Here is a 27498-nt window from a genome sequence, read left to right as displayed (position 1 = left end):
CCTTTTTTGTCCTCACCAGCCATCTGTACCCCTTGCTGCTTCAAGCCAAGAGAAAAATCTGGCAGTGCTGCCCTGCTCTGAAATAGCTGGAGGGGACAGTTAATATCATCATGGACTCCCCTCTCCAGGTCACTTCTCTCTTCAAGAAAAACAATTTCCAAAAGTCAGAAATAAAGCAAAAAAGGATGCAAAAAAGAATGCGTGCCTCAGTGGCATTGGACCTTCTAAAAGGATATAACTTTGACTTACTATTTACTCTTGATTCCGTATTTTGCAAGTCTCTAAAATTAGCTATTAATTTGTTGAAAACCATTAAGATACAAATGGCTTTTATCCAATAGTGGTGTAAATGACTTTTTTCCTGTAGAGATAAAAATGACTTTCTGTTTATAGAGAAGATAACACTAAAGGTTGTAGTTTTATTGCCTCGAAGAAAAATAATCAGTGTTGTATCTAACTTAGTGATCTTACTCCCCATTTTTTTTCTTTTACTAACCATATATCAGGTCGTCTTATACACCTGGTTCTCTAATGAACGAATTAAAATAAAACTTTGACATGTACTCATTAGATACTTGTAGGAGAATTATACTTTCTTTTGCCTTTTAAACTTTTGCCTTTATAGTTTTTTTTTCTTGCCTTTTTAACATTTTAAACATACTTTCCACAGTTCCCCCCAACCACCACCACAGCTCTGGTTCTGGTTCCCTTTGGAACCACAAAAATGCAGTTCTAAGAAGTCACAAGTCCTCTTCGTCTTTCTGCCCTTGAAACACTGATGGTACCCTGGGCCTCCCTCAGGGCTGTGGTAAGCGCACCTTTGGGTACAAATTCTTTAAAAGGAATTACTCAGTTGCGGATAATGGCAAAATCTGGACACCAAGATGTCCAGCAATAGAAAATCACGGCACACCAACACTAAATACCATGCAGCTATGAAGTGTACTCATTGTCAAGTCTATTGCAGCCACAGGTAAATAAATGCTTAAGCAAACCTGTGAAAAGATGGTGTATAAACAATGAACTGGAAGGTAAGACCAATGTGAAAATATCTGTGAGGAGGGGCTATTAGGAAGCTTTCTTGTTTTCTTCCCAATTTTTTAACATGGCTTTTGTCCTCTCAATCAAAAAAAATGTAAGAAAGATAGTTTAAACCCCAAGCAAGCAGAACACTAATATTATATGATATTATTGACATGAAATGGGTAGTTACCACCAACGTGGTCATAAAACGATGGTTGGGAGATTTCACTGAGTAACTCTCCTGAAATCTCCCACAATTACTCATTCTGTCACCCTTTCACCTCCGAATGCTTAGGGACCTCGGAAGTCACTTTAACTCCATCTGCTCTATGACTGGGCAGGGAAAGGCAAGACCCAGGGCGTTAGATGAAACTTGGTGGGGGAGGACTTGGGGGAGCTTCTAAAGGTCTATGAGGACACACACAAGACCTCATCTCTCAGACTCACGGACAGATATTAGCAGCTCTGCTCACAGACCTCAGGCAGGCCCCCAGGTCCCTTTGGGGGGCTGTCAATTCCAGCCACCCATCCCTGCCCATGTGACATCGTCACTGCTGCCAAAGCTCTGCCAACCCACCCAAATACACCTTTGGGCCAGAGAAGCTGAATGTGCACCCGCTAGACCCCACACTGGGACCAGGACCCATACCCTTTTGCTCACCCTGCCTTCCCATCACTTGGAGCATCCACCCCGGCCACGGAGAGCCCTTCCTGACCATGGACGTGGTGCCTAGCTGTCCTTCTGAGCACAAACGTTTCCCTCCCACACTCTTGGAGGAAACCACAAAAACAAAGCAGGAGCCAGCTTTGTTCCGAGGGGAATGTTTTCACCCTGTTCCCACTTCATGAAGCTCTTTGGCCCGTAACACAGGCAATGAAGCATTTTGAGGCTTCCCAGAGGTACCTATGCAGCTGGCCTAACGGCCTGCCAGCTTGGACCTTACTTGGAGTTGCTTTCATTTCTCTGGCAGCTGACATTTTTAAGCTGGCTCATCTTCTGGGTACATGTATTTACAAACAGACTTTACTGACATTCCTTAAAAATCTCCCTCCTTCCAAGTCCCTGAGTCAGTCTCTGTTCAGCGAGTCACAGAGTCATATTTTGTTTGATAGGTTGGTATGTTCTTAGCTATTTTTCAAGCGCAGATCCCAAGCATAAGCTCTGGATGGGCAGGGACATAGTTTACATTTTTTAATATCCTAGCAGCTAACATAATGCCCTACACAGAATAAGTATCTATTGGCAGCCTGGAAACAATCCTAACATTCATCCGTAGGAGGGTGGATAAACAAATTATGGTCTATTCATACAATGGAACACTATTTAGCAATAAAAAGGAAAGAATCACTGATGCATACAACAACGTGGATGAATCTTGAAAACATTACACTGAGCGAAAGCAGCCAGACACAAAGGAGCATGTACCGTATGATCACATCTGTTTGAAGCTCTAGAACCAGCAATGCTAACCTGTGTGGACTGAATGCTTGTACCCCTGTCCCCATTGTTATGCTGAATCCTTAACCCTCAGTGTGGCTGTATTTGGAGATGGGGCCTCTACAGAAGTAATTAAGGTTAAATGAGATCATAAGAGTGGGGCCCTGATCCTGCAAGGTTAGTGTCCTTTTAAGAAGAGATACCAGAGGTCTCACTATCTCCAGATACAAAGACGAGGTCATGTTGGAACAGGGTGAGAAGGCAGCCATCTGAATCGACTGGAACCTTCCTCTTGGACTTCCAGCCTCCAGAACCATGGGAAAGTAACTTTCTGTTGTTTAAGCCACCCAGCCTATGGTATTTTACTATGGCAGCCCAAGCTAAGACAAGACCAGAATAGTGGATGCCTCTGGGGGGAGGCATTGACTGGAAAAGGACACAGAGAACTTTCTAGGGTGAAAGAAATGACCTACATCTTATAGGATGGTGGTCACATGGATATTTACATATGTATATGCAGAAAAGGTTTGAGCTGTATACTTCAGACGTATGTATTTTACTGTATGTAAATTATAACTCAATAAAGAAGTGAAAATTAAACCTGTTGCTAAGAATGATTATCTCTTCACTGTGACTCACCCTCCAACTGATCAATTTGGGATGAAGATTTGACAAGCACCTACTGTATACAGATTCTTGCACTAATCACTGGTGTAGCAAAAGGGGAGAGGGTGGGGGTGTGGGGAAGCCACCCTGGGCCCTAGTTCCCAGGGAGACTTCTCCAGCTCCAGAATCAATACCTGGAAGTCTTCAAGTCACAGCCACTGAGCCAAACTGGACCCAAAACTAACAGCTCCTTATTTAAGAGACTTTTTGACACTCGGGAAGCCACGTTAACCTGTCATGCTTCCACAGAGGCAGCTGTTGCCTGGTTCCTTCGAGAACCAGCCAGCCTCCAGATCTGCTCAGCTGCTAGCAAATTCCACCAGGGAAAACAAGAGGGAAGCGGGAAAGCCGATGCAGAAAGTCTTAATGAGATATTAAACTGTGCAATCCTGACCTTAAAGACTCCCTCTACTCAAGCAAAAGAAGCTGAAAAACAATCTACGCCCACATTCCAGCAGTTAGCTTTTCCGTGGTGTGCGGAATTAACGGAGCTGTTAGCACCTTGGCACAGAAATGAGAAATGCCCCCCCAGGTGGTTCCCACTCCCTTCTTTCCTGACTTTGGCAACGCCGATGATATACAGTCAGACCCCACCGCAGAAGCATCATAAACAGGAGCAAAATCTACGTGTTCCTCCCCAGGGAAAATTGTGCCATTTCACTTGGGGATCCTAGGCTCTTTTGCAATTGAAAAAAACAAACATTCTTTTCATAAAATCGCTGCCATTCTAGAAAAGGTAAACCCGAGGCATGCCTGCCACCCATCTTCCACCCTGAGTCCTTAGCAGATGTTCTTCATTGAATGTTGTTCACCATTTGTCACTGAGCCCAGTTCTAGAAGCAGTGATGTGTTGGAGCCACTGGTACCAGCTCATGAGAGCCCATGGTTAAATTTCAGGAATCTTGGGACTTCCCTGGTGGTCCAGTAGTTAAGACTCTGAGCCCCCAATGCAGGGGGCATGGGTTTGATCCCTGGTCAGGGAACTAAGATCCCACATGTTATGTGGAGCAGCCAAAACATTAAAAAAAAATTCAGGAATCTTGCTGACTGCTTGTTAAGCATATTCATTATTAAAACTTAAATGATATAAGTTTGTACTTAAATGCATTATATTAAAAGAAAAAGTAATGGATACTCAAAATTCATCCCTTCCTAATTGTCTTATCACATTTTATTATTATCTATGTGCCTGAGGTTACTTACAAATATGGTATCTGGCAATACTACATGATGACGTTCTACTGTACATCTCTTCCCAACTCTGTGTTGACAGATATAGTATCCGTAGCTTGAAATATGTCACCATAATAGTATTTACATCAGAGAAACCAGCAAATCCTACAAGTCAAGGCATCCTCCCCACTCCCCTGGCGAGAGCCAGTTGTTAAACAAACATCTCCCAGCACACCACCATTGGATGTCAACGTCAGATGATGAGAGACCCCAGAGGAGGCAGACTGAGCCAACCAAATTCTTGCTGCCTGTGATGGGGGAAGGAGTGTCGGTCACCATGCCTTTCCTTTAGCATGGAAAGATACAACTCTGAGCACTCATAGAGGAAATCAAAGCAAAGAGATGGAGAGAGTCTGTAGATCCAGCCGTGCCTGAAGCCAGTCAGATCTGCTACATTTCTTACTAATGTGAGACTTGCCTAAGGGCATCGTTTTCTCACTCTCACAAGGACACACAGCTTAGCCCAGGAGGGGGCAGGTAATTGTTTGCCCTGGAGTCTTCCATGAGAGTGCCAGAAGGAGTCAGCCAAGGACCATGGGCCAAGGTCAGTCAAAATCAGAAGCAAACATGGGGTGTAGCAGCTGGAGAGGCTGGTCAGAAGGAGGGCATCTGGGAAGCCATGAAACCGGAGAGGGTTGCAGGCAGGGGTGTGAGGCTCTAGAGGGCTGATCTGGGAGTTCTTGCTGGGCAGTCTGGCCTGGCTGCAAGAGGTAGCAGAGGCTAAAACATGAGCAGAGAACAGGCCCAGGCCTCAAAGAACTTGCTCACAGAACTGAAACGGAGATACTTTTTTCTTATTTCGGGCAGTGAAACACACAAAGGGGAAAAGTCCCCACAGTCAGGGCCAAATGAGGGCACTATGGATAAGTGTAGGAGCCTGAAAGTCTGCCTGAGCCAGCGACTCCAACAAGTGCTTACCTCTCACAGCTTCTTCCCTTTTTTTTTTCCCCCTTATTTATTTTGACTTAAAATCCTGCTCTAAAATACTGGAGCCCAATCTTCACCACGCACCAGAATCACCCAGGTACCTTTCCTAAAACGCAGATTTGGGGGCTGTGCCCCTCGGAAATGTGATTGAGAGATTCCAGAATTAGGCCAGGAGTTAGCCGGGTTGTGAGTCCCTCGGATAAAATTTCCCATTCTATTGTCAGTTTTTTCCATAATGGCAGCCCTGGCAAAAGCAGCATAAGTGAATCTGTTTGGGTGGAACGAAGGTGGAGGGGTTGCCTTTGGGCTGGGTGGCAGGCAGGACTGGCCGTGGAATTTGCAGGGCCTGGCGTAAAGTGAAAATGCAGGGACCCTTGTTCAAAAATTATTAAGGAGTTCAAGATGATGACAGCAGAGCGTTAAACCAAGCATGGACCCTTCTGAGCAGGGCCCCTGGGTGAGTGCCCTTGAAACCAGCCCTGGTAGCAGGGCACCATTTGCCTGTGGGGTTCCTGTGTCATCTAAGTATTTGTGTTACTGACCAGGGTTCTTGGCCTCCTTAATCAATAGAAATTGATCAGAGACCAGACAAGAAATTCAGGCAAGGCTTTACTGGGGCCCCTGCTGCAGCAGGAAGGATCGAGAACAAGTAACAGGTTTCCTTGCTCGCTCACTCCTCAGGCGGGGGCGAGCTGGTTCCTTACATGGGGTGAGGGTAGTGGTGTGTCCAGGGGTCGGGCCAGAAGGGTGACTTAGGTGGTTTGCCCACCCCTTAGGTGGTGCTGAGTGCAGGGGGCATGCGCAGTGCCCTGCTTTTGCTCCTGGCTCTTCAGAAGTGGCAGTTGTGTTTTTGGTCTTTTTGTATCTCGTTGTCCATAATTGCCCCCAACTGTGCATGTGGGCAGTTATTTTTAGTCCCTTAGAGTTTCTTTGTATTTTGTTGCTGAAGGAGACGTTTGTCCAGGTGCAAGCATTGCAGCAAAGGGCCCCAGATCCCAGGTCCCGGCCTGTTTCATTCGTACCCCAGGGTCTGCCCACTGGCTTTCAAGGACAAAAGACAGTGTGTCTCGAAGCCCTGTGTCTTGACTTTGGAGAAAAGCCATGGTCCTACAGCGTCTGACAGAGCAGAACTTCAGAGTTTGGGGAAGTTCCACTTCCTCCCAGGCCCTGGAGGACCCAGAGCTCTGGCTGGGACCCTGCTGGAATCCGGGACAGACACAGAAATGTCTCAGGGAGATGGGAACAGAGGTGGGGGGAGAGGACCCTGCATCTGACAGCCCAGGTAGAAAGGAAGACACAGATAAACATCCACAGAGGGTCAAACCCTGCTCGGCTTCAGGCCTGACTCACCCTTTCCACTCTCTGATCCTGTCTTGAGAAGAGACCAAACCATTGGGGTGACCAACTCATCCCAGTTTGCCTGGAACTTTCCTAGTTTTAGCAACGCAAGTCCTGTGACGTGGTTAGCCTCGGTGAACCGAGTTGGCTAATCAGCCTCTGTAAATCAAAGTCACAACAAATGCCCACAGGGGCCCTGTATGCAAGGGCTCGGGTATTCCTGTGGGCAGGTGTCCTCCAAAACTCATTGGCTAAGTTCCCACAATCTGATGCAGCAGGTCAACAGCTTCACTGCCTGCACGTTAATATTTCCTCCGTGTTCACCAGGATTTTCCATCACTCACAATCAGATCCAGCAAGGACAGCTTACTAACTGTGGCTATGGCCAGTGATTGGTAGCAGCTGCTTTGGGTTTTCCCACCCAAAACAACCCCATGCTCCGAGCAGTGGTCCCCATCTCTGGGGACACATTAGAATCCCCCAGAGGACTGGACTTCAGTGTTGTTCAGACCTCCAAAGTTGGGGCTTCCCTGGTGGCTCAGTGGTTAAGAATCCACCTGCCAATGCAGGGGACATGGGTTTGAGCCCTGGTCCGGGAAGTTTCCACATGCTGCGGAGCGACTAAACCCGTGAGCCACAACTACTGAAGCCCGTACGCCTAGAGCCCGTGCTCCGCAACAAGAGAAGCCACTGCAATAAGAAGCCCGTGCACCGCGATGAAGAGTAGCCCCCACTCGCCGCAACTAGAGAAAGCCTGTGTGCAGCAACGGAGACCCAGCGCAGCCAAAAATAAATAAATAAATAAATAAAATTAAAACAAAAAAAGCTCTAAGGTTATTCTGATGCATAGCCAGGGTTAAAGACCCACAGTGCTAAGACCTAGAACACTGGGCACTTAATTTCCCCTCTGTAGGGCACCCTCTTTCACTGTTGATGGGAATGTAAATTGATACAGCCACTATGGAGAACAGTATGGAGGTTCCTTAAAAAACTAAAAATAGAACTACCATACGACCCAGCAATCCCACTACTGGGCATATACCCTGAGAAAACTATAATTCAAAAAGAGTCATGTACCACAATGTTCACTGCAGCTCTATTTACAATAGCCAGGACATGGAAGCAACCTAAGTGTCCATCAACAGATGAATGCATAAAGAAGATTTGGCATATATATACAATGGAATATTACTCAGCCATAAAAAGAAACGAAATTGAGTTATTTGTAGTGAGGTGGATGGACCTAGAGTCTGTTATACAGAGTGAAGTAAGTCAGAAAGAGAGAAACAAATACTGTATGCTAACACACATATATGGAATCTAAAAAAAAAAAAAAAAGCTCTGAAGGACCTAGGGGCAGGACAGGAATAGAGACGCAGACATAGAGAATGGACTTGAGGACATGGGGAGGGGGAAGGGTAAGCTGTGACAAAGTGAGAGAGTGGCATGGACATATATACACTACCAAACGTAAAACCGATAGCTAGTGGGAAGCAGCCGCATAGCACAGGGAGATCAGCTCAGTGCTTTGTGACCACCTAGAGGGGTGGGATAGGGAGGGTGGGAGGGAGACACAAGAGGGAGGAGATATGGGGATATATGTATATGTATAGCTGATTCACTTTGTTATAAAGCAGAAACTAACACACCATTGTAAAGCAATTATACTCCAATAAAGATGTTAAAAAAAAAAATTTCCCCTTTGTCCCAAACAGTTTTTTTCAGGACAGTCTTGGCTCTGCAAGGGGTCTCCTTCAGCTCACCTTTCTGCAGCTGTGGAACGGGCCTCCACTCATGCATAAGTCCTGGTTTAAGCAATTTTTTTTAAACCAAAAAGAACATCAGCCCTATATTACATTTTCTAGATTATCAAAGCATTTGGCACTGTCCTTTCTGATCAATGCAGACATTTTATCTCCAGGTACCTGTCATTTAAAGATGAAAATCCTGAACTCCAGGTTTCATGGGCAATGACCAGGAGGATCTATTGATTGTCCAGTTGGAACATTCTTATTCTTTGGGTACTGTGAATCTAATGACCAACCATGTTCCCTTCCTTACATTGGCTGCTAGGAAGCTCAGAGTGGCTCACTTTTGCAATTGCTTACATACTTTGTGTGCTAACTTTACTTCTGGTTTCATCTTACTCCCTAAGCTTACTTTTCCTTTGACCCAGTGTCCTTAGCTATTTATTCTGTCCTATTGAATTGAGTGTACACTCAAGCCACCACAAATCCTTTCCAAAAAAGGAGACTAATATATTGATAAAAACAAAGTGCAAATGGTAACTGCTATGATTAGGAAGAAGCAGAGCACAAAAAATACTGCAGACTCTACAAGGAAGATCATGCTGACTTTTATGATGCAAGGCTTCCAATCTTGGATGTGTGCTTCCGCCCCACCGCCACCTCCACCTCATGGAAAAATAAGTATTAATGCCCAAACACCCAACCCAGGGAATTCCCCGTGGCCTTCTCTCTGAAACTGTCTCCTGGCCTCTCCACACAGTCCCAGCTGAGGAGCTGACAAATGCCTTCAACAGCACACTTATCCTTCCAAATCAAGGGCACAATTATCTTGATTGGTTCATAAGCTCAACTGTCTGCTCTGTAGGGGTGATGTCACTGCTGGGTCGGAGTGCTACCAGAGTCAGTTGTTCTAATGAATTCATTTACAGAGTTGCTGAGGGGCCTTTTGAAATCAATATGCAAATGTCACTTAAAACTTGCAGCAATATTTTGAGCCAAGAGCGTGGGCCTTTTTATCAGGGATGCAGGGTAGTCTTAAACACCTGAAGTAAAGCTCTTTGTGGCTGATGACTTGGTTCCCTGTGGGGTTATATTTGTAGAGGCCAGGAAGTTGGTTATTCCAAGAATGCTTTTGCTCAGAAGGCAGGGAGGCTGGGTAGGATATTTAAGATTTCTTCATTTTCCTCCAGCTGCGTGACTATTGGGAGATTCTGTATAAATGGCTCAGGCACAATCTCTATTTTAAATGCATGTCCAGTTTCCATCATAGTGCTGAAAAATCTCTGGAGAACATTTAAGCCAGCCCTTTCCTTCCGTGAATATATAGGGACTTGTCCAAGTTCACACAGAGAATAAGTTGCAGAATTTGGACTGGGATCCAATGTCCATCACACCTGTGACCACCCCAGAATCAGGTGCATTACCTTCAGTTCTAAGGCGGAGGGATAAATTAGGAGTTTGAGATAGAAATATACACACTATTATATATAAAACAGATAACCAACAAGGACCTACTGTATAGCACAGGGAACTATATTCAATATCTTATAATAACTTATAATAAGAAAGAATGTAAAAAAAGAATATATATATTTAGATATATGTATAACTGAACCATTATGCGGTTCATCTGAAACTAGTACAACTTTGTAAATCAATTATATTTCAATAAAATTAAAAAAAATAAAGTATTAAAAAAATTCAGTTCTAACTTCTTAAGACAAAGTTCATAGACTTCCTCCAAGCCCTACCTCCAGTCTACTCAATATTCAAGGTACATTCACGAAGACGTCCATCCTCCAAGTATTGCAGAGTTGCCCGGGGCATCTATGCCCCCAACCATCTGCATGAGCAGCCTTCTGAACACATAACTGAACACAAGCCCTAATGGAAGGTCCCATAGACCACGAGAGTTCTCTGTCAGGAATCCAGCCCTGCCTTCCCTCTACAGCCAGCAAAGGCCTACATTTCTATCTGCCCCACTCTTGCTTATTAGCAAACCACCTTTGTCAAGAGCCATCTCCAGCTTTGTATACACTCTCTTTCTCAGGGATCATACCATGTTTGCAAAGAGATTGCACAAGGTTTTCAAAAGGCTCCTTTAGAGACAGTCCCACCCTTGCAAATTGGGACACAGTGCAAGGCACATCCAAGGGGTAAAGCCAAGCCGCCATCTTGGGAACTGTTGTGCTCATGGCCTTCCTCCACCCACGTGTCCTTCCACGTGCCACCCTCCCCTGTCGGGTCTTGCACAGTGTTTGGGGAGAGTTGGGTGCTAAACTGACAGTATCTGGATCACATCAGATCTTTTAAATGTCAGGCTAAATGTATTTCCTAGTCTTTCCCTGAGGGCTAAGATTGGACTACTCATAAATTCATCTCCTCTCTATCTGCATGGATTTTACACTGTAAACGTTCACAGATCAGCCATTTCCAAATGCCTTCCCATCTCAAATGGCATATAAAAATGGAAGAGCTCAGGCTCAGCCAAGCTGCCAAGAAGTCACGAGCTGTAGGCATGTGACCCATTGTTTGCGTGTTCAAGATGATAGTAATGCCGGCTGGAGTTTATTTCACATAGCCACCCTGTTGTCTCTGGTTCTGGTCCAGCCTACAGAAGGGAGGCAGAAGCTTTGAAAAATGATAATAAACAATAAGTTCACAGACCAGAACATCCCAGCCCCCCTGGACCCAGCCAAACCAAAACAGTCTTAGTGGCAACAGAAGCCCTGTGGGTCACTGTGAGTCAAGGAATCATGGTTTGTAGTACCAACCAGACTGGGACTCACAAATTGGGGGATCCACTTAAGAGTCATGGCTTAGAATTGAAGAATCTCAACACCAGTCTCAGACTGCCTTCTATCCTAGCTTCTAATCTCTAGCACCTCAAGCACTGCCCAGCACACAGCAGGTGGTCAATACCCCAACTGCCTTCCCTGTTGGGCTGTGATTCCAGAACCCAATACAGCACCTGGCATATAATAAGTATTCAATAAATGTTGCTTGACTGATTTCATTCAGAGAAAATTTACTGGATGGACAGACGCATAGAAGGAAGGAAGAAAAGAAGGAAGAAGAAAGGAAGGGAGGGAGGGGGGAGGGAGGGAAGGAGGAAGGAAGGATGTTATTAAATCTCTGCCTAAAGCTAACAGGTCAAAAAGTTGGACTCAGTTCCTCACAAGGCAATCCCTTCAGCTATTGGACATTTACACTAAATGTTATAAAGTCCTCCCGTTGACTGAGCCCAAATCTGCCATGTTGTAACTCGCTCTTGGCAGTTCTAGTTTTCTCATCTATGTCTTCCTGGCTCTTTCTAGAGCATCCTTCCCAAAAGGAATCAGACCTTCCCTTCTGCATTCTCTTTCCTTTATCATTGGAAAACTAGCAAGAAACCACATAAGGTTTTAGCTGCAGAACCACAAGAAGGGAGGATCTTAAGAAATCAGTAAGTCTTTGTTTCCTCTTAGAATCTGTCTGTTCTGGTTCCCCAGGCATCTGTGGAATGATTTCTTTGGAAAGACCTAGGTCTGCCAAGCTTGTTCCTGACACCGAGAGCAAACTTCCCTATACCAAGATAGTGGCCACAGAGCACTGAGGCCCATGGACATTTTGATGACCTCATAATATATCAATTAGCTAGACTGACCTACATTTCCCAGAATGCTCTTTTTTACACATTTTCAGTGGGGTTGGTTATATTGTTTTCCCCAGTTCAGATATTTGAATGGATTCTCCAGACTCCACAGAGTATACTTACGTTAAGACTTTTATTTAAAGGCGAAAGATCCAGTGGAGGGAGAGAAAGAGAATGCAGGGGAACAGTGTAGTTTCTGAGAGACAAAATTTGTGCATCGGGGCCCAACATTTGTCCACACGGACCACACTGAATCTCTGGATTGAACGGCCGAGATCTGTGTGAGGAACCTTGGCTTTAGGAGAACTCACTGAAAAGAGCCAGGTGGCTTTTTTTTTTCTTTGACAGGAAAGTAGGATTTATTGGTGGGCGTGAGTAAGGAGGGGGCAGAGCCAACCAAGTGACTCTTTAAGTCATCCAACCAGGCTTCTCAAACTGGGGAAGCCATTGCAAACTGCCAGTAAAGAAGACAACCCTGAGGCTTGCCGGGATAGTTTCAGACCTCAGACAGCATACCACACATCCCATTGCCTTTATCTTGGTCATACGTCAAAAGTCAGACATTCAGGCACCCCCAGAAGTGAAGACAGAGCTGTTCTAGTATCTCCACAGTGGGGCACAAGAGTGATTCTTGGGAAATCTGGAAGGGCAGAAGGGAAGCAACAGACATTCTGTAGCTCATACTACATAATGTTGCTGATCTGCTGACTCAGCTCATTGGCGGGAAGCGGTAGAACTTCCCCTGAATGCTCCTTCAGTTCTGCTCCTATGTCTGGGCCAGGGGTCTGCGTTTAGCTCCACACCAAAGGACCCTGGCTTCTGCAGGATACCCATACCACTTACACAGAGGCAGCAAGGATTGACACGGATTTTAGTCCATCAGTGTGGGGTTCCATCTCACACTTATGGGTTCCAGCTTGTTCTTGATTTCCCCCACTTTGTATCTATCTTTCCTTCGTAGCTGCCTGTCTTGTGGACTTCAAGCTTCAGCATCAGATGTGAAGACAACAGCTTTGCAGAGACCGCTTGCCAGCTCCCATGATGATGTGAGATCATATCTCTGTAACAAGTCATGTATCTCCCATTTATGTCTCTTGGTGAATCTGTTTCCCTGGCTGACTCCTGACCCCTGGTTGACAGGTGCTCTGCCATTCCCTGGGAGCACAGTCACTGGCTTCTCCCTCCCTCTGTGTTGCAGAAAATGCCAGATGATGGCCAGTTCCCTGGGCCCTGCTTCCCCACACACTACCACTCGACTTGCAAGCTCCTCTGACTATCTCTAGTCTGTGTGCAGGTGGAAGGCTGGGCAGGCAGCCCTGTTCTTAGTGATGGAGTGGGCTGACCGGCTGTGCAGATGAGCAGATGCCAGACGAATAGCCCAGGAGGCTCAGCTAATTTCTCATGGGAGGAAAAATGCCCAAACAGTGGCAAGAAATCGCTGGAGAACTCCTGTAGCCACAAGGAATGGTGGTCCTTGGACTTCTAATAAACCTCGAAGCAAGAGAGTGAGGTGAGCTCACTGGACAGACACAGGGGCACCTAGCCACGTGGATGTCAGGGCAGACTTCTAGGCATCTCTTGGCACTCTCAGAAGGCTTAGTGTGCACAGGAGATGACGGTCCATTTTCTCCAGGCTTATACCCAACAGGTGGGATTTTGGGCACCTTCTATCAGAGAGATTGCAGATTGGTGGTCCGTGGGCTGAAGTTGGCCTGTCACCATGTTTTGTTTGGCCTTCACGGTGTATTTAAAAGTTTTTAAATTCACTGCCAGCTTTTACAAATTTAGGATTTCACATTTTAAAAAATCTGAATTTCCTACTTTTCTTGAAAAACCAGAAGATTTGGCAAGTTTCGGCCTATTTTCCTGCATGGCAAAAATTGGCCATAACTGAGGAACAGCTGTTCTTGTTAGACAGGGAGAGAAGCTCTCGGCTCCTGCAGCCCCCCTCAGCCTAGTGCTTTTGCTTATATTACCTGCCTGGCTTCTGGAGGCATCTGAGTTTACAAGCCCTGGCCATGCCATCTGCAGCAGATGCTTGGAGCCTCTCCCCCTGTAGTAGAAACCCAGGCTGGACTTCAATCACCAGCGTCTGTACCTCTTTGCCTGAGGACTTCCTTTGGCGGTCAGGGCCTCTGTCTGCTCCCCAGCAGGCCCTGAGTGCCCCTCCCCAGCAGACCTCAGCTGATGGGGGGTTGGTGCATAAATACCCCAACCCCCTCTCCCTTGGTTGTGATCACCCTGAGGCATGCTCTACTGTGTCTTCCAAACAACCCCAATGATATTAAAGCTCTAGGTACCCACAGTAATAGCTGCCCTGATGACATGCTCTTCAAAGGCTGCCTTACCTTCCCTATCTCTCTTCCCCTCTCCCCTCCATGAATAAACTACTTGTTCAGTTTTTTTGTACAGTAACAAGACTTCGTAGGAGTGATGTTCTACAAAGTTGCTATGAATACTGAATTAGCAAATACAGAACCACTGCTCCCTGGTCTTCTGGTCAACCAATCAATACATAACCTTGTTTTATGTTTATGTTCAAAGACACCTTAATATATTTAATATTTCATATATATTGTGGATTCATTAACATTGAACTCGTGGCCAACAGCACTAGAACTTAACACCAGAATGAAGCTCATCTAACAAGTGCATTTTCCCCGTAAGGCTCATCACAGCCTTCTAGGCTTACGACCCTAGACAGCACTTCAGCACTAGGCTTGGGGGCCATTTTAAACAGCAAAATCACCGACACAAAGACATAAGTCAACATTTTTGCCACTCTGCACTCGTCCACAAATGATTGTGAAAGTGACACAGGTATTAATTTCGAGGTTACAAATAAATGGTAGCAAGTAGGCAAATTCACAAAACCAGAACGCATCAGGATCAACTATACCCCAGAACCCGCTACTAGGGGACTCCAAATGAAGACAACATCACAGAAGTGCTTTCCCCCTCAAGTAATTCAGAGGCAACTAAAAACCCTGGAAGAAATATAAAACAATAGTTTCAGGAATTGTCGTTAGGCAACAGGGAGAGCAATCCCTGAGAGAGGGGAAACAAATCAGGTGAGACCTGTGAGTGTGTTGCCTGGAGACCGTTTCCAGGCTACAGCGCAGGAAGGGGATCCCAGGTGGAGCGGGGTGTGGCCCTGACTTGAGGAGATAGAACTGGGAGACTGGGGAGGCCGAGGGGGTTAGAGCATGCAAAGCAGGGGCCTGGGGAGCAGAGGGCTACACACAGAGAGCTCCGGAGATTTGCAAGGATCCCAAGTCTTCACAGGAGTTCTGATCAGAACATGCCTGTGGGAAAACAACTCAAGGCCAGAGAAAGAACCACCTAAAGGAGCAGAGAGAAGGATCCTCAGAGCTCACACAGGGTGGGGAATAGTTAGTGCTCCCACCAGCAAGAGTGGAAACTCGTAATTCATGGGACGTCAGCCGAGTACTCAGAAGATCCTGCTTCAGTAAGTGGGGGAAAATTGGCCCTTAGCTAAAGACTGCTCAAAGATCAAACCATTTGACCTTCCAGAAAAAAAGCTCAACAATATTTATAGAAATACAAACATATCCAATATCCAGCAAGATAAAATTCACAGCATCTGGCATCAAATTTAAAATGACTAGGCATGCAAAGAAGCAGTAAAAGATGACCCATAATGAGGAGCAAAATGAATAGAAACAGATCAAGAAGTGACACGGATGAGTATCTTACTCATCGAGTATTGAGAAGAGCCATGGAGACATGGAGAAAGCAGAGGGGATGCAGACAGACAATGCCACATGTGGATGGAGGGGTTCTGATGGGAAAAGGTGGGTTGGGGAGCTCTCCCTGAATAGGCGATCTTGGAGTTGACATCAAAGTGGAGAAGTGAGCCATGTGGCTGGACTTCTGGGGAAAGAGCCATCAAGCAGAAGGAAGGCCAGGTAAAGGCCCTGAGGTGGGACGAGGCTGGCAAGTTGGAGGCCAGTGTTACCGGAGAGGGTGGAGGAGGGCGCTCTGCCCGAGGGTGGAGACTGTGCACCCTTAGATCTCCGAAAGCTTCCTGCAATCAAAACTCTCCATCCTATCATTCTCGTTAACCCCCAGATGTCCTTACATTCTAAACCACGTCTCCCAGAACACCTACCTCTTAAACCTGGAAGTCATACAATTCCCTCCCCCAGGACATCCCAATGTGGGATTTGGAAAATACAGTCCAATCTGGCAATTCCTATGAGCTGTCCATCGGGCGCCACGCTGGGCTGTTGAGAACAATTGTTTAGGACCCACTCTTTCACCTCTGACTCTGAGTGGCTTCAGGGAAAACAAATGTGAACACACACACACACACACACACACACACAGGCTGGAAGCAGCAACTGAATCCAAAGGAAAAATATTTTTTCCCATGAGATGTTTATGCTCACAATTTAAGATTAAAATCAAATCAGAAACAATGAGCAATTCATCCAGGAACCCTGCAGTGACCGCCCTCCCCACCCCACTCCTGGTTCCTCTTCAGACATCAGGAGGGTGGCATCTCATGGTGCCAGCTACCCACCCTCCATCAATCCTGTCCACCTGATGCCCGAGGTCTCTGAGCTTGCTGGCTGCCCTCCTCTCTCCCGTCTCCATCACTCCCTCCAGGATCTTCAGGCATCATCTATGTGCTGCTGGCGTCTGGCTGTTTATCTTCAGGCCAGACCTGTCCTCTGACCTCCAGCTATCATATATCCCCATGTATCCATATATCCAGCTGCCCACCCTTCCCCTCCCCTTGGCTGTTGAAACGCCATCTCCAACTATGCGTGTCCCCAATGGAACCACTGCTTTCACTGCCCTCTCCATGCTCCCAGCCTCCCCCATCTCCTTTGATGGCAACTTGATTCTTCCAACTGCTCAGACCAAAAACTTGTAATCATCCTTGACTCATCTTTCTCTCACACTGGACGTTAATTCACCAACCAATCGTATAGGTTCTTCCTTAAAATACGTCCCGAAGCCGAGCACTACCCCACCTCCAGTGATGCCCTTATCATGTCTCACTGCAGTAACACCTCAGTTGGTCTCCCTGCTTCTGCCCTGTTCTCCCCCACTGTCTAACCTCAGCATAGCAGCCAGAGTGGACCAGTTAACGTCCGAGTTGACTGTGTCTGTCTTCTGCTTACAACCCTCCAAGGGCTCTCATCTTACTCAGAGGAAAAGCCAAAATCCAGACCTTAGCCCCCCAAGGTCCTAAGTAATCCCCCCTCTTACCTCTCTCATTCCATTCCCACCCTGCCCACTCTGTTCCAGACACACGGGCCCTCTGCGGGTCCTCAAAAGGCCAGGCATGCTCTTGGCCTCAAGACCTTTGTACTTGCTGTGCTCTCTGCCCCAAATGCTCACCCCACTGAGCTGCCCGGTCCTCCTCCTTCACAAATGTTTCTGAGAGCCCTTCCCTCACTCAGCGTCAATTGTCAACCCCAGCCCCTCTTCCCCAGCCCCCTTCCCTGCTTTATTTTTCTCCTTAGCCCTTATCACTGTCTCTCCCACTGTATATTTTATTTTTTTATTATTATTTTTTAAAAAAATATTTATTTATTTATTTGGTTACACCGGCTCCTAGCTGCGGCAGGCAGGCTCCTTAGTTGTGGCTTTTAGGCTCCTTAGTTGAGGCATGGATGTGGGATCTAGTTCCCTGACCAGGGATCGAACCCAGGCCCCCTGCATTGGGCGTGTGGCGTCTTAACCATTGCGCCACCAGGGAAGTGCCTCCCACTGTATATTTTAATTATCTGTCTGTTTGTTTGTCTTTCCCACTAGAATGTAAGTTCCACGAGGCACACATTTTGCTGTTTCATTCGTTGCTATACCCCAGTCTCCAGGATAGTTTTGGCACCTAGTGAGTGCTCATCAAAATTCATTGGTTGAATGAAGGACATTTACAACTGAAGGAGCATGCCCCTCTTCTTCCGACTCCCCCCCCCCCCTGCCCAGCCCCCCCCCCCCCCACCTGCTCAGAGGCCAGTGCAGAGCAGGCATTCAGATGCTGTTGTGGGCAAGAGGGGCTTGTGACAAGAGCATCTCCCCCAGCTCCACTCCTTTTCAGAAGGATGAGGACGGTGGTCCTCAGAAAGGGAGGGAGGGTCCAGCCTAGCTTTACAGCAGCACCTGTGGGAGGCTGAGTGTGCAAATAGCCAGCGAGCTCCCTGCATTTCCATCCCAGGTACAGCCTTCCGGAAATTGGGAGGGAATACTCTTTCCCGCCCCTTTGGGTGGGGAAAGAAGCCTTCCTGTGAAGGAGATTCAAATCAGAACTCCTGGGATGTTCCTGTTGGGTTTGGTCCTAGCGGTGACGGCGGCGTTTGTTTTCCCCGGAGTCGTGTTCCTCGGGTTGCACAAAGCCTGGGAACAGTGAGGGCATTAGGACCAGGAGCAAGGCGCATGCCTGCCGCGTCTGGCAGACCTTCTCGGGCCGGCTGAGCGGGGAGCTATGTGTGAAAGGAAATTAGGCTGCTGCCGGCTTCACATCTGTTGAGCTGACCCGACCTGCAGGGTCCAAAAGAGGACGGCTGTCAGCTTTGCCAGACTGAGGACCCACCGGCTACCCCCAGACATCTCATAGCAGCCTGACAATTCGTGCAAGGGGGGGAAGCGAAACACGTGGGACTAGACCCCTGAGCAGAAAGGAATCATTATTTTTCCCAAAGAGGAAAAGGGCATCAAAGGGTGGGGGTGGAGGGAGGCGCAAACAGTTCAGTCTGAAGTCCCTGTGAACGGGCTTTTGGAAGGCAATTAAAGACGTCCGCTCAGAGAGGACCTGGGCTGGGACTTGGGTCCGTGGCTTTCTGACTGTGAGTGGAAGCCGGTCTTACACACGCTGCTGGCAAATGTCAGCCGGGGAAAAAAGGAGCAGGTTAAGTGACCGGCACAAAAAACTTCCAGGTGGACCCAGGAAGCCCGGTTCTGCTGCCAGCTCGGAGGAACCCGGGGCAGGAGGACACAGTGAATTTGAACATGACCTGTTGCGTCTGGCAAGTTCCAGCCACATGCTGGTAAGGAAGCGGTGCAGGCGTGGACCCTGCAGACCGCAATTCCTGCTGCTCCTCCTGCTGCTGGGATGCCTGCTGTTGATGCTGGCCGCGCTGCACCCTCCCCTGCCGGCCCTGCCCCAGGCTGCCCCAGCTCAGGTCGCCGAGCACAGCCCCGAAGCCGGGTACCGCCTGGACTTCGGGGAATCCCAGGAGTGGGTGCTGGAGTCCAAGGACGAGGACCAAGAGTACGGCCCCCTGGAGGACCTGCCGCCCTTCATCTCGCTGCGGGAGGATCAGCTCCTGGTGGCTGTGGCCTCTCCCAGGGCGAGAGGGAACCAGAGCCAGGGCAGGAGAGGTGGCAGCTACCAGCTCATCAAGCGGCTGAGCAGGAGGCCGGACGAGGACGCCCCAGAGAGGGACTGGGCGGCCGAGGAGGAGGATGCCGCGGAGGCATCTGAAGAAGAGGCGCTGACCTCGCTCAGCCTGGAGGAGGCGCTCAGTGCGCGCATCCCCCTGCAGAGGGCGCTGCCGGAGGTACGGCATCCGCTGTAAGTAGGCCCTTGCTTCTCCTTCCCCCGTTCCTGGAGGGCAACCGGCAAACTCAGGGATGCAGACTTTCTGCATTCTGCTTCCACTGCCTTAGGGCAGCGCTTCTCCACGTGTGGTCCCTGGCCCAGCGGCAGCATCCCCTGAGGACGTGTTAGAGATGCAGAGGCAGAAGCCCTGGGTGGGGTCCAGCGATCTGTCTTTAACCAGCCCTCCAGGGGAAAACCCCCGTCCTAGAGACAGAAAAGGAGGAACTCTTCCTTGTCCCTTCTCACCCCGTCCTGGGTTCTAGTCCTCTGTCTCTGTGGATTGTCAGGTCAAACAGCTTTATCTCTATAACCCAGGGGGGCCTAGAGTGGGTGTTCTCCAAGACACTTCCAGTTCCAGCACATTTTAATATTATGATTGCTGGGTTTACTTTTATTTTGGATGAAGGTAACAATCTCAGCTAACCTTTATGTGGCTCTTGCCATGTGCCCGACTTTAATCAAAGAGCTTTTCATGTATTGACTCAAAAATCCTTACAACTTATAATGATGGGTGCTAGCACTACTATCATGCCTATTTTATGCGTATGAAAATGAGGCACAGAGAAGCCAAGTGACTTGTCCACAGTCACACAGCTAGCAGGTGCCAAAGCAGGGATTTGCTCCAAATTGCCTGAGCCCCCCCACTCTACGCCCCCTTCCTTAGTCGGCGAAACTAAGGGGACAGGTCCAGGACCCAGGATCTAGAATACTGCACTCATGCAGCCTGACCTGGCGGGGTGGTCCCACCCCCAGGAGGCAAGCTGGGAAGTAGGATGACATACAGGCTGTGCCCAGGGAAACGGTGGGCTCGTCCTGGACCCCCTGCCCTCCCCACCATTACCATGGCGGGTCCAGAGGAGGGGTCTGGTTACCAGCATCCAGGGGCAATGCAGCTGGGTAGTTGGGTGACTAGGTCCCTTCCCTATAAGCACAGCTCTTCCCAGAGCCCAGAGTTTCCCGGGAAGCAAAGCCATCCTCCAGCCCTCTGGGTGGGAGGATTGGAGTGAAGCAGCAGTTGGGAGCAGGACCGCATACTCCTCAGATCCCTGCTGGGGCTCCCCTGAGCCTGGCCACTCAGACACTCGCCCTCAGGGGCGTGCAGATGCAGTCGCCTGGAGGGTGAAGCCTCCTTAGACTGTGTACCTCAGGGCCTCACCCATGTCGCCATAGCCCCAGCCCTGATGCTCCGACTTCAGGTCTTGGCTGAAACAGCTCTTTTCAGGCAACTCCCAGACCCATCCAGGCCCCGCCCCCTCATCACAGTTTTGTGCTCTCTGCAGCCTTAATTCGTAACACTCATGACAACCGAAGCTAAATGGTCATTGATGTATTGGTTTATTCAGTGCCTGCTTCCCTTGCCATGCAGTGAACCTATAGTCCCAGCACACAGTAAAGAAACGATTGCTGAATGAATCAATATATCATTTCCCAATTGTTTTGATACATCTTTTCATTGGCCTAGAGCAAGGATGCTTTACCAACCAGGCACATGGCCTCGATCAAGAGTCTCTGGCTCCCAAAGCTGTGAGTGTGTGTGTGTGACTCTGTGTGTCTGCATTGTGCAAGTGTGGGTGAATTGTGTTGTGCGTGTGTCAAATGGATGCTGTGCATGTGTGTTGTGTGTAGTGTGTTAGTGGTGCCCGTGTGCCTGGTGCCTGTGTATGCTGTGATGTGATGTGCACGGGTGCGAGCTGTGTGGTGTCTTGTCATGTGTGCATGTGTGTTGTTGATGTGTCAATGTTCATGTGTGTATGCATCGTGATTGTGTGACACGTGCACATATCATATATGTTGTGCACATGGCATTGTGCCTGTGTGTGTTGTCATGTGGTGCTTGGGTTGTATGTTTTTGTGGTGTGTGTGTCATGACTGTGTGCACATGTATGATGTGTATGATGTGCTTGTGTGTGTGGTGTGTTTTACCCAAGCGTTGCGTGAGTGGTGTGAAGGGCATGGGTGTATTGTGTGTGTGTGGTTCATGTGTGTATGTTGTGCACGTGGTGTGATGTGCACCCCTACTGTGCTTGTGTGCATGTGTGTGTGCTGTGATGTACGGCTTGTTTGGCGTGTTTGTGTGGTCTGCATACATGCGTATTTGTTGTGAGTGTGCTGCACGTGTGCATTGTGTGGTGTGTGCTCCGTGTGTTATAAATGTGTTGTGCAAGCGGTGCGTGTGTACTTTTGCAAGTGTGTTGTCTGTGTTATGCTTGTGGTGTGAAGTGCATGGGTGAGTGTTGTGCATCTGTGTGCATGTGTGGGTACACTGTGTCATGCGTGTGATGTGCACGTGTGTATGTGTGCATGTGCGTGTGTGCACCGCTTCTGTGGGTGCCTCTTCCAGCCAGGGTGACCAACTAGTCTCAGTTTGCCTGGACTTTCCCATCGCAGTAACCCCTCGGTCCCAGGCTAACCGGGCCGGTAGGTCTCCCCGCCCACAGCTTGGCTCTGTCCGGCAGGGTGTGGCGCCCTCTTCTGGCCACAGCCTGTCCCTGCAGCCTGTGTGCCCGGCCTGAGCCCCCAGACTCCCCTCCCCCAGAGGCACACAGGCACTGGCGCCGCCCCTTCCTGGCAGGCTCCAGGATGCACAAGGGATTCTCTGCAAAGTAAGGCAACAACCCTCCCTCCAGGTGCCAGGACTCTCCTTCTCCCATCACTCTATTTATTTATTTAAAAAAAATTTTTTTTATTAGAGCATAATTGCTTTACGATGTTGTGTTAGTTTCTGCTGTACAGAAATCCGCTGTATGTATACACATATCCCTTCCCTCTTGGACCTCCCTCCCGCCCATCACACCCATCTAGGTCATCACAGAGCACCGAGCTGAGCTTCCTGTGCTTTATAGCATGTTCCCACTAGCTATCTATTTTACACATGGTAGTGTATATATTTCAGTCCTAATCTCCCAATTCATCCCACCCTTCCCTTCCCCCACTGTGTCCACAGGTCCGTTCTCTACTTCTCCGTCTCTATTCCTGCCCTGCAAATAGGTTCATCTGTACCATTTTTCTAGATTTAAAACTGGGCCCAAATACAACCCATAAAAGAACAGCCATCTCTTAAGCACCTACCCTTTGTGTCTGAGGACACTCTTTATGCCCACCAGATTGCATACAGCCTGTTTCTCAAATTTCAACACGTATGCAAATCGCCCCAGGCATCTTGTGAAAATGCAGAGTACGTTGGTAGTTGGCCAGGAGTGCAGCCCCAGATGCGACATTTCTATCAGGTCCCAGCACTGATGGTCCAGAGACCACAGTTTTGAGCAGCAAGGGACTACATCACTGGTTCCCAAAAGTATGTGCATATTAGATTCCTGCAGATTTTTTGTTTAAAATGTAGATTTTTCAAAAAAAAAAAAATGTAGATTTTTTCAGACTCCATCGCTAGAGTTGGAACCTGGCGATCTGAATTTTTACAAGCTGATACTAGACAGTTTGGGGAACCACTGGTATAGATGGTGAGTGGAGAGGTAATAGGGTTCTGGAAGTTTCCATGGAAGCGGTAGTTCTGGGATTGGAGAATAGAGAAGAGAGGCAGAAAGGAACACAGTCCCCTTCATGGCCCAGGGTTTTACACTTAAACACAAATGTCAGGTCAGCTGTAGCTGGCTGCACGCTACCTGCTTGTGCCAACTTACAACTTGTGTTTACCGTTTGGCCCGTGTTCCCCTGGTTTATATGCCTGCAACTGTGACTAAATCATACGTCCATAGAACAGTGGACCTGGGGTTGAATTCTGGACACCACCCCTTACTGTGTGACCTTGTGTAATCACTCAACCTCTCTGAGCCTCGGTTTCTCCAACTGTAAAATGGCGATGATAATAACACCCTTGCGTAGGGTTGTGGATCAAATGAGATGAAGTGTGTGCTTATTCCCCCCCTCCAGCACCACCCCCCACAGTGTTCAAGTCCAAACAGAAGATGCCCTTATTGTATTCTCTAGCATAGGACCTAGGAGTGAGTTGGAAAGAGGGAGGAAGATTGGAGCGGGCAGCTGTGGGCCTCACACCACTGTCCTTTCTCTGACCCATGAGTTATTTTCTGCCCCTCCAGCTGCTAAGTCATCACAAATTTGGCAGCACATCGGAATTACCTGGGAAGTCATAAGAAGGACTCCTGCGCGGGTTCCACTTTCAGGGATTCTTATTTAGTTGGTCTGGGGTGAGGCCTGGGTAGTCGCCTGGTAGTTCCAACGTGCAGCCGGGGCTGAGAACCAGGGCTGCGGGGCACCAGGCCCTCCCCCGCCAGTGGGGGGAGGTAGGAAGGAGCATCTCCTCCTCTGCTCCCCCCCTCCCCCGCCTCCTGCCCCAGAGGCCACTTTGGCAGGAGCTTCGGTGTCAAGGCGGAGGGCTGTTGCAGTCCACAGGGTCAGGTCAGTTCCTGGTGGGCAGAGAGACACCCAGGATGGCTTTGGCACCTGGGCTGCAAAAGAGAGGAGAGGCAGCTGACAGGGCATCGTCAGTAAATCTGAGAGAGTGGGCATGCCCCTTGGGGAGGGGTTAGTCGCCTGGGGCAGGGACTGGGGGCTGGAGCCCAGCTCATCCCCCTCCGGCAACAAGAGAGGGAAAACAACCCAGTATGTGTGGGACTTGGCCAGCCAGGTGTCGAAGGGAACCCACAAGCACCAAGCCCCCGAGTCCAGCGTAGCCACGGCCGGGAGCGGCGCCTCCCTGGATCTCCACCCTGGATCCGGCCCCCATAGTGGGGTTGTGGTATAGACAGAGCTGAGTGTGACTCTTTGAGATCGAATGCACTTACGGTGCCCAGTGCAGTGGGATCTTGCCTTGTGCTTCGGGCCAGCCTCGGGGGTTAGATCAGAAGCGATCAACCTGCATCTTATCTTTTTTTAATGACTAGGGAAGGCTGGTGTTATTTGCTGCAGTGCCACTCAGAGTGTGGGCCTCAGACCTGCAGCATCAGAAATGCAGAGTCTCAGGCCCGCTCAGACCTACTGCTTGAAAAACTCTGCTTTTAACAAGATCTGCAGGTGGTTTATGTTCATGTTAAAGTTTGAGGAAGCTGATGAGGCCTACGGTTCACAGCCCTGCCTGCATGTGAGGGTTTTGTGAATCATCACGGCCAGGCTCCCCACCCCCAGACCAACCAAGCAAAATACAACTCACCGGGTCTCGCTCCCTAAGTGATTCTTGTGTGCAGCCAGGCCGGGAGCTACTGATCTAGGTTCTCTGAGGTGAAAAGGAACAGAGACACTCATGTGACTGCAGGTGGCAGGGTTACTTCGAGTCTTCCCAGGGAAGTAAGGAGCAGGGACTGTCCAGGGAAGACTGCAGGCAGTGCAGGAAGGGGACAGGAGAGAGACTCACGGGTCATAGTGCTCCTGGGATTGTGCCTTCCTGACGTCCTCCGGCAGCTGGAGGCCCGGCACTCACTCCTGTTGCAACTTCCCTGCTGATGTCCTGCTGATGTCTTGTCCTCTACTCAAGCTGTCGTCTAGCACCCACCTGTATCAGCATCACCCGGGAGCTTGCTCACTAGAGATGCAGAATCTCAGGCCCCACCCCAGACCTCCTGGACCCAAAATCTGCATTTATGGAGATGCTGGGTGAAGTGGGTGCCTGTTAATATCTGAGAAGCGCTGGGCTACCTCTTGGCTTCTGCTGTCTCATTGTTGGCTTACTGCCCATTCTGTGACCTGCTATCAGCTGCTGACCCTCGCCGTGTGTCTGAATATCACCTTGAGACCAAGGATCGGTCTGGGGCAGCTGGCCATTCTTGGGGCAGCTGTCCCTGTTAGGGGGAGCTCTTGCACCAGGAGCCTTCAGTGTTCAGACCAGAGACTCCTAGTCGGTACCCATCTTTAGTCCAGGGCTAAGGAGCCAGGATCAGAGTAAAGCCAAGGGTGCCTGGAGCCCCTCAGAAGGAGGCTGGGTGACTTCAGAGGACTCCCACAAAGGGAAGGGGATTGCATGCACCCTGTGTGACTTGTCTCCACTGTGGCGAGTGACAGGCTGCCAGCCTCAGCCTCACCTACAGGCTCCAGCCCTTCCACATTTCTCTCTCATCTGTAAGCTCCTTTGTCCATCCTTCTAAGGCATCATCCGCAGGCTGTGTCCCCAGCCGCTCCCTCCCCAGGTCTGGCCTGGAAACTGGTGTCCCCGAGATGAGCTCTACCAGTTAGAGACACAATGGGCTGAACACTGGGGTTTTCACAGAATGCAGGAAGTTGGTATTATTGTCCTGTGTCTATAGACAGCCAGCCTATACCCTCCTTGAGAGCAAGAATAGTGTCTGCCTTCATTCATTGAATAATTATTTGTTTAGTGCCTATTAGAAGTGAGAAGGTGAGCAAGCCCCAGCCCCACCCTCAAAGAGCTCAGGGTACACTGAGGGAAGCAGACAAGTAACCAGCTGTTACATCGCTGGACTCAGGGCTGAGACAGGGAAGCCCATCTCAGTGGGGGGCCTCTGCTGATTTGGTAGGAGCAGGGGGTCAGTCACTCCAAACTAGCTTTAGAAAACCCGGCAGAAACCTTTCTACTCTGGCCAGGCAAGGGAAGGGCAGGAGAGGGTTTGTGTCACAGCCAGGCCATCTGGTGCACTGCCGTGACTCATTCTCTTCAGAATCAGCCTCCAAATGTATGTTCTGAGTTCACGGGGGACCCTGGAGCTGCATGAAGTGAGGGCGTGCATCTGTGTATAAACACAGACGCAGGCTCTCGTGATCTTGGAGTGTGAAGACATAAAGTTTGCACTCATTGAGCAGCTCTCCTGGGCCTGAATGATCCCTTTTTATCCAGGCAGCAGCCGTGGGCTGGAGAAAGGTCTCAGACTCCCTGTGCTGGCTAATTAAGGGATATAAATAAATAGCAGAGCCAAGATTCAAAGCCACATTGATTTGATTCCAAAGCCCTGATTTAAAGCCACATTGATTTGATTCCAAAGCCCTGGGTCTTTCCTTCCCCACCTGCTGCCACTCAGAAGATGGACAAATGAGGTCAGGGTGGGCTTTTGGACACTTGTGTGATGTATACAAACTGAGAGAGTAAAATATTCACCAGGAATATGGTTGAAGGACAAAGAAAATGCCTCCATTATTTAATAATGAAAACATGCATTTCTTCTTGGATCCCTTCATGAATACCTGGTGACATTTGGACACTGCTTCACAATGTACAAGAGCTGTTTCTCTGCCCCGCCTCATCCACCCCCCGCCCCCCCAGCAAAGCCGTGGCACAGGCAGAGCAGGAAAAACATCCCCACTTGACAGAAAGAACCCAGGTCACCAGGGGAGGGAAGTGACTTGCCCAGGGCCCCTGCGTGGACCACTTACCTTTTGCTCTCTTGTTTGTTTACCTACCTACTTTATTCCCTCAAATGACTTGAAGATATACTATGAAATAGAAAATTGCTATTAATATCATGTTTAGTCAAGATAAAGGGAAGTATACTGTAGAAAATCTTTCCTTCCTTTCCTGGTACAGGCCAAGCCCCTTCCCACCTCCAGGCCTTAGCAGAGGCTGTGACCTCTGCCAGGAACACCTCTCCCCACTCACACACCTTCTCTGACTGTGTCCCACCCACTCTCAGGTCCTGGCTTCAGTTGTTGAATAATTCTTCAGTTTTCTGTTTAATAGGATGTAAACTCCATGATATCAGAGGCTATCTGAGTTTGGGTTCCCCCAAAGCAGACCCTAAGGACAAGGAGTTGTTTTGCAGGTGATGCCTGGGAGGCCTGGTAGGGGACAGGGAGGGTGGAGCAGCCAATGAAAAGTGGGTTTGCAGGCAGTTACCTCTGCAGGCAGCTAGAGCTCAGCCCTGGGGGGAACCTGGGAGACAGCATCTCATTGTTACCCACCCCCACCCTTAGGGTCTGGGTTGCTGGATATTAATACACCAACTCATTTTAGTCACTGACTGAGGGCAGCTCCCAGGGGTGGAGGGAGGTTACTCTC

The 27498-nt window shown here is 48.9% G+C and overlaps 1 protein-coding gene across 3 annotated transcripts in view; it reads left to right on the top strand.

The window, feature by feature from the left end:
• Positions 1–18301: 18301 nt before the first annotated feature.
• Positions 18302–27498, top strand: part of GALNT15 (polypeptide N-acetylgalactosaminyltransferase 15) — a 39352-nt gene continuing 30155 nt past the window's right edge. For 2 of the 3 annotated variants that reach the window (XM_057545535.1, XM_057545536.1), the window contains exon 1: positions 18302–19556. In XM_057545535.1, coding sequence (XP_057401518.1) covers positions 18865–19556 — 692 coding nt within the window. In that variant the 5' untranslated portion in view covers positions 18302–18864. The remainder of the gene's footprint in view (positions 19557–27498) is intronic. The other variant, XM_028162023.2, reaches the window with a different exon arrangement.

The sequence above is a fragment of the Balaenoptera acutorostrata genome, chromosome 4, assembly GCF_949987535.1.
Source record: "Balaenoptera acutorostrata chromosome 4, mBalAcu1.1, whole genome shotgun sequence".
Classification (NCBI taxonomy): Eukaryota; Metazoa; Chordata; class Mammalia; order Artiodactyla; family Balaenopteridae; genus Balaenoptera; species Balaenoptera acutorostrata.
The sequence above is the reverse complement of the archived record's forward strand: the minus strand, read 5'-3'. Positions and strand labels throughout refer to the sequence as shown.